The sequence below is a fragment of the Myotis brandtii genome, unplaced genomic scaffold (assembly GCF_000412655.1).
Source record: "Myotis brandtii unplaced genomic scaffold, ASM41265v1 scaffold431, whole genome shotgun sequence".
In the NCBI taxonomy this organism is placed as follows: domain Eukaryota; kingdom Metazoa; phylum Chordata; class Mammalia; order Chiroptera; family Vespertilionidae; genus Myotis; species Myotis brandtii.
In genome coordinates this window covers 1,624,899-1,629,043 of record NW_005366486.1, presented here as the reverse complement: position 1 = coordinate 1,629,043, position 4,145 = coordinate 1,624,899, and the positions used below count along the sequence as shown (strand labels likewise).

The 4,145-nt window shown below is 42.8% G+C and overlaps 1 protein-coding gene across 1 annotated transcript; it reads left to right on the top strand.

Annotated features, from left to right (window-relative positions):
* Positions 1-1,224: 1,224 nt before the first annotated feature.
* On the top strand, positions 1,225-2,910 carry LOC102246667 (serine/threonine-protein kinase Nek2). The gene has a single exon (XM_005874291.2). It carries the CDS (start codon positions 1,225-1,227, stop codon positions 2,560-2,562), a length of 1,338 nt encoding a protein of 445 aa, XP_005874353.1. The 3' UTR covers positions 2,563-2,910.
* Positions 2,911-4,145: the final 1,235 nt, after the last annotated feature.

Sequence of the window (4,145 nt, the reverse complement as noted above, 5' to 3'; positions counted from 1 at the left end):
TGTTCTTTTTTATCAAGATTGCTGTGGCTATTCAGGGTCTTTTGTGGTCCATATACATTTTTGGATTATTTGTTCTAGTTCTGTGAAAAACACCATTGGAATTTTGATAGGGATTGCGTTGAAGCTATAGATTGCCTTGGGTAGTATGGAAATTTTAATGATGTTAATTGTTCCTATCCATGAGAACAATATACATTTCCATTTATTTGTATCTTCTTCAATACCTTTCTTCAATGTCTTAAAATTTTTCTGAGTACAGGTATTTTACCTTTTTGTTTAAATGTATTCCTAGATATTTTATTTTGATTTGATGCAATTGCAAATAAGATTGTTTTCTTAGTTTCTCTTTCAGATAGTTCATTATTGGTGTATAAAAATGCAATTGATTTCTGAATATTTATTTTATTACCCTGCTACTTTACTGAATTCATTTATACGTTCTAGTAGTTTATTGATGGAATCTTTAAAGATCTCTCTATATAGATCCATGTCATCTGCAAATATTGACAGTTTTACTCTCCCCCCTCCCCTCCCAATTTGGATGGCTTTTATTTCTTCTGATCACTGTGACTAGAACTTCCAATACCATGTTGAATAAGAGTGATGAAAGTAGACATTCCTATTTTGTTCCTGATCTTAACACTTTTCAATTTGCCCATTGAGTATGTATAATGTTGGGTGTGGATTTGTTAAATATGGCCTTTATTATGAAGCCAGTCCATCCTTGCTGCTTGACACAGTCGCTGCAGGGAAGAAACATCTGCACAGCATATGTTTCAAGGGACCTGGCGTATATGGCATACTGTTCTTAATGTGTTTTAACCAAGGTCACCTCTCCGAGAAAGGTTGTTTCCCCAGGTGGGGATTTTTCCCAGGAGTTAGGGATTAACAGGACTAAGGAAGGGAATAAATCAGTAAAGCCCCTTAACTAAGTGCCAGGCAGGTAGTTAATCACTTTAACTATGAACAATCACACTTAAGCTACATAATCTTTACTTAGGATAATCTCCTTCAGTTACTTCCTTGTAGCTTAACAGAACAATAGAGTAGTGACCTTGGACTGGAGATAACAAACGCCCTAACCTTTGGAATAGAATGGATAGGATTAAAATCAACTGGTATAAATACAGATGTAACAGAGTGTGACTTGGAGACGCTTTGGAGACGGTGGCTCCAGCTCCACAGCTGCGGTGCGATCTGCAGGAGTCCCCGGTGGGCCCTGCCATGCCGACCCAGGAGGAGGACTACGACGTGCTGCACACCATTGGCATTGGCTCCTATGGCCGCTGCCAGAAGATCCGGAGGAAGAGCGACGGCAAGATATTAGTTTGGAAAGAACTTGACTATGGCTCCATGACAGAAGCTGAGAAACAAATGCTTGTTTCTGAAGTGAATTTGCTTCGTGAACTGAAGCATCCAAACATCGTCCGTTACTATGATCGCATTATTGACCGAACCAACACAACGCTGTACATTGTAATGGAATATTGCGAAGGAGGGGACCTGGCTAGTATAATTACAAAGGGAACCAAGGAAAGACAATACTTGGAGGAAGAGTTTGTTCTTCGAGTGATGGCTCAGTTGACTCTGGCCCTAAAGGAATGTCACAGACGAAGTGATGGTGGTCATACAGTGCTCCATGGGGATCTGAAACCAGCCAATGTTTTCCTGGATGGCAAGCAAAACGTTAAGCTTAGAAACTTCGGGCTAGCTAGAATATTAAACCACGATGCCAGTTTTGCAAAAACATTTGTTGGCACTCCTTATTACATGTCTCCCGAGCAGATGAGTCGCATGTCCTACAATGAGAAATCGGATATCTGGTCACTGGGCTGTTTGATATATGAGTTGTGTGCATTAATGCCTCCATTTACAGCTTTCAACCAGAAAGAATTAGCTGGGAAGATCCGAGAAGGCAAATTCAGGCGAATTCCATATCATTACTCTGATGAGTTGAATGACATCATTACAAGGATGTTAAATTTAAAGGATTACCATCGACCTTCTGTTGAAGAAATTCTGGAGAGCCCTTTGATAGCAGACTTGGTTGCAGAAGAGCAGAGGAGAAATCCTGAGAGAAGGGGGCGACGATCTGGAGAACCAGAAAAGTTGCAGGATTCTAACACTGTATTAAGTGAGCTGAAACTGAAGGAAATACAGTTGCAGGAGCGAGAGCGAGCCCTCAAAGCCAGAGAGGAAAGACTGGAGCAGAAGGAACGTGAGCTTTGTGTTCGTGAGAGACTGGCGGAGGACAAATTGGCGAGAGCGGAAAGTCTGATGAAGAACTACAGCCTGCTGAAGGAGCAGAGGCTCCTGTCCCTGGCCAGTGGTCCAGAACTTTTAGCTCTTCCATCCTCAATACTTAAGAAGAAAGTTCATTTCAGTGGAGAGAGTAAGGAGAGTGTCCGGGGGAGTGAGAACTCTGAGAGCCAGCTCTCCTCCAAAGCCAAGTGCAAAGACCTGAAGAAGAGGCTCCATGCTGCCCAGCTGCGCGCGCAAGCCCTGGCGGACATTGAGCAAACGTACCAGCTGAAAAGCAGACAGATCCTGGGCATGCGCTAGCCGGCAGGGCCCAGCGCTGTGTGCGGGATCTGACATGGCCAGCCCCCGAAGGACTGATTGATGTTCAACTGCTGCAGCTTGATATACTTGGTTCCATGAGCCGTGCCTTTCTGTACAGTAAGAGTGATATTTTGGAATTGCCTTTGCTGTCCTTCAGCAATAATTGAACAAAACGTCCACACCTTTCATTTTTTTTCTTTTTTAAAAGAACACTTTATAGAAAGAATGATACTTTCTTGGTTGGGGTTTTAATCCCATGTGTGATTACTACTGGAACATTACATTCTAAATGTTGGAGGAAAATAATATCAGGAAAAACATATGTATCCACTTACTGAGACATTTTACACGACTGAGTGGTGTGCTTACAGTTGTCATGTCTAGATTTACAACTTCAAGTTTGAGGTTTTAAATATTCTAGAGCTTAGAAAACCGAATTGGATCCAAACTGGTCACTGATATTATGACATCTTGCTTATAGATAACACTTATTGATATCCCATTGCTCTTAGTGCAAAATCTGTCACCTTTTGTGAAAATCCATCACTGTGATGTCGATTGTACGTAGAGCTCGGGAAGTATGTCTCAGCGCTGCGGCTGATGCAATGGTGTGAGCACACTCCACCATGACATGCTTCCTCGGCACACCAGGAAGTAGCAACGCCCGCCTGAATGAACTCCTAGAGCCACGTGCACAGTACCCCAGCCTTTCAGCCATTGGTCGCCTGTAGCAACGTGTCTCCCTCTGATTGGTCCCCTCATGCTATATATACCCTGTAGTTCCACAATAAAACGGATCTGCGTCACTGAACCTGGTCTCCGGAGTCGTGCATGCAGACGCCCTAGCGCGTTGGGGCTCCGTCGTCCTCACCCCCGAGGGACCCCCTGCTTCAGTCGATATTTTTTTTCCCTTTTTATTCTACCTAACTATATAAGCCGGCCATCATGGGCTCATCTGTTTCTCACTAAGTAAACGAATTCTTTCGATTTCCTGTAAAAAAAAAAAAAATACAGATGTAACAGGAGAATAAAGACAGAACCTGGCTGGAGAACCTAGCTAGAGAACCTGGCTGGAGAACCTGACTAGAGAACCTGGCTAGGCTGCTGATCAACTGAACACTGTCTCCGTGTCATTTCTTCTTCGCCGACTCCGTCCACACCTTTGGGAACCCCTGGACCTGCTGGGGTTGGACCCTAATAATTATGTTGATATATGTTCCCTCTATTCCCACTTTTGCTGAGAGTTTTTATCATAAATGGGTGCTGGATTTTGTCAAATGCCTTTTCTGTATCTATTGAAATAATCATGTGATTTTTATTTATTTATTTTTTATTATTTATTTATTATTTTATTATTTATTATTTTTTCTATTGATTTTTAGAGAGAGAGGAAGGGAGAGGTATAGAGAGGTAGAAACATGCTGAGAGAAAACATCATCGATCAGCTGCCTCCTGCATGCCAACCACTGGGGATTGAGCCTGCAACCTGAGGATGAGCTCTGACTGGGAATTGAACCGTGACCTCTTGGTTCCTGGGTCAACACTCAACTACTGAGCCACACCAGCCAGGCTAAGCATATGAT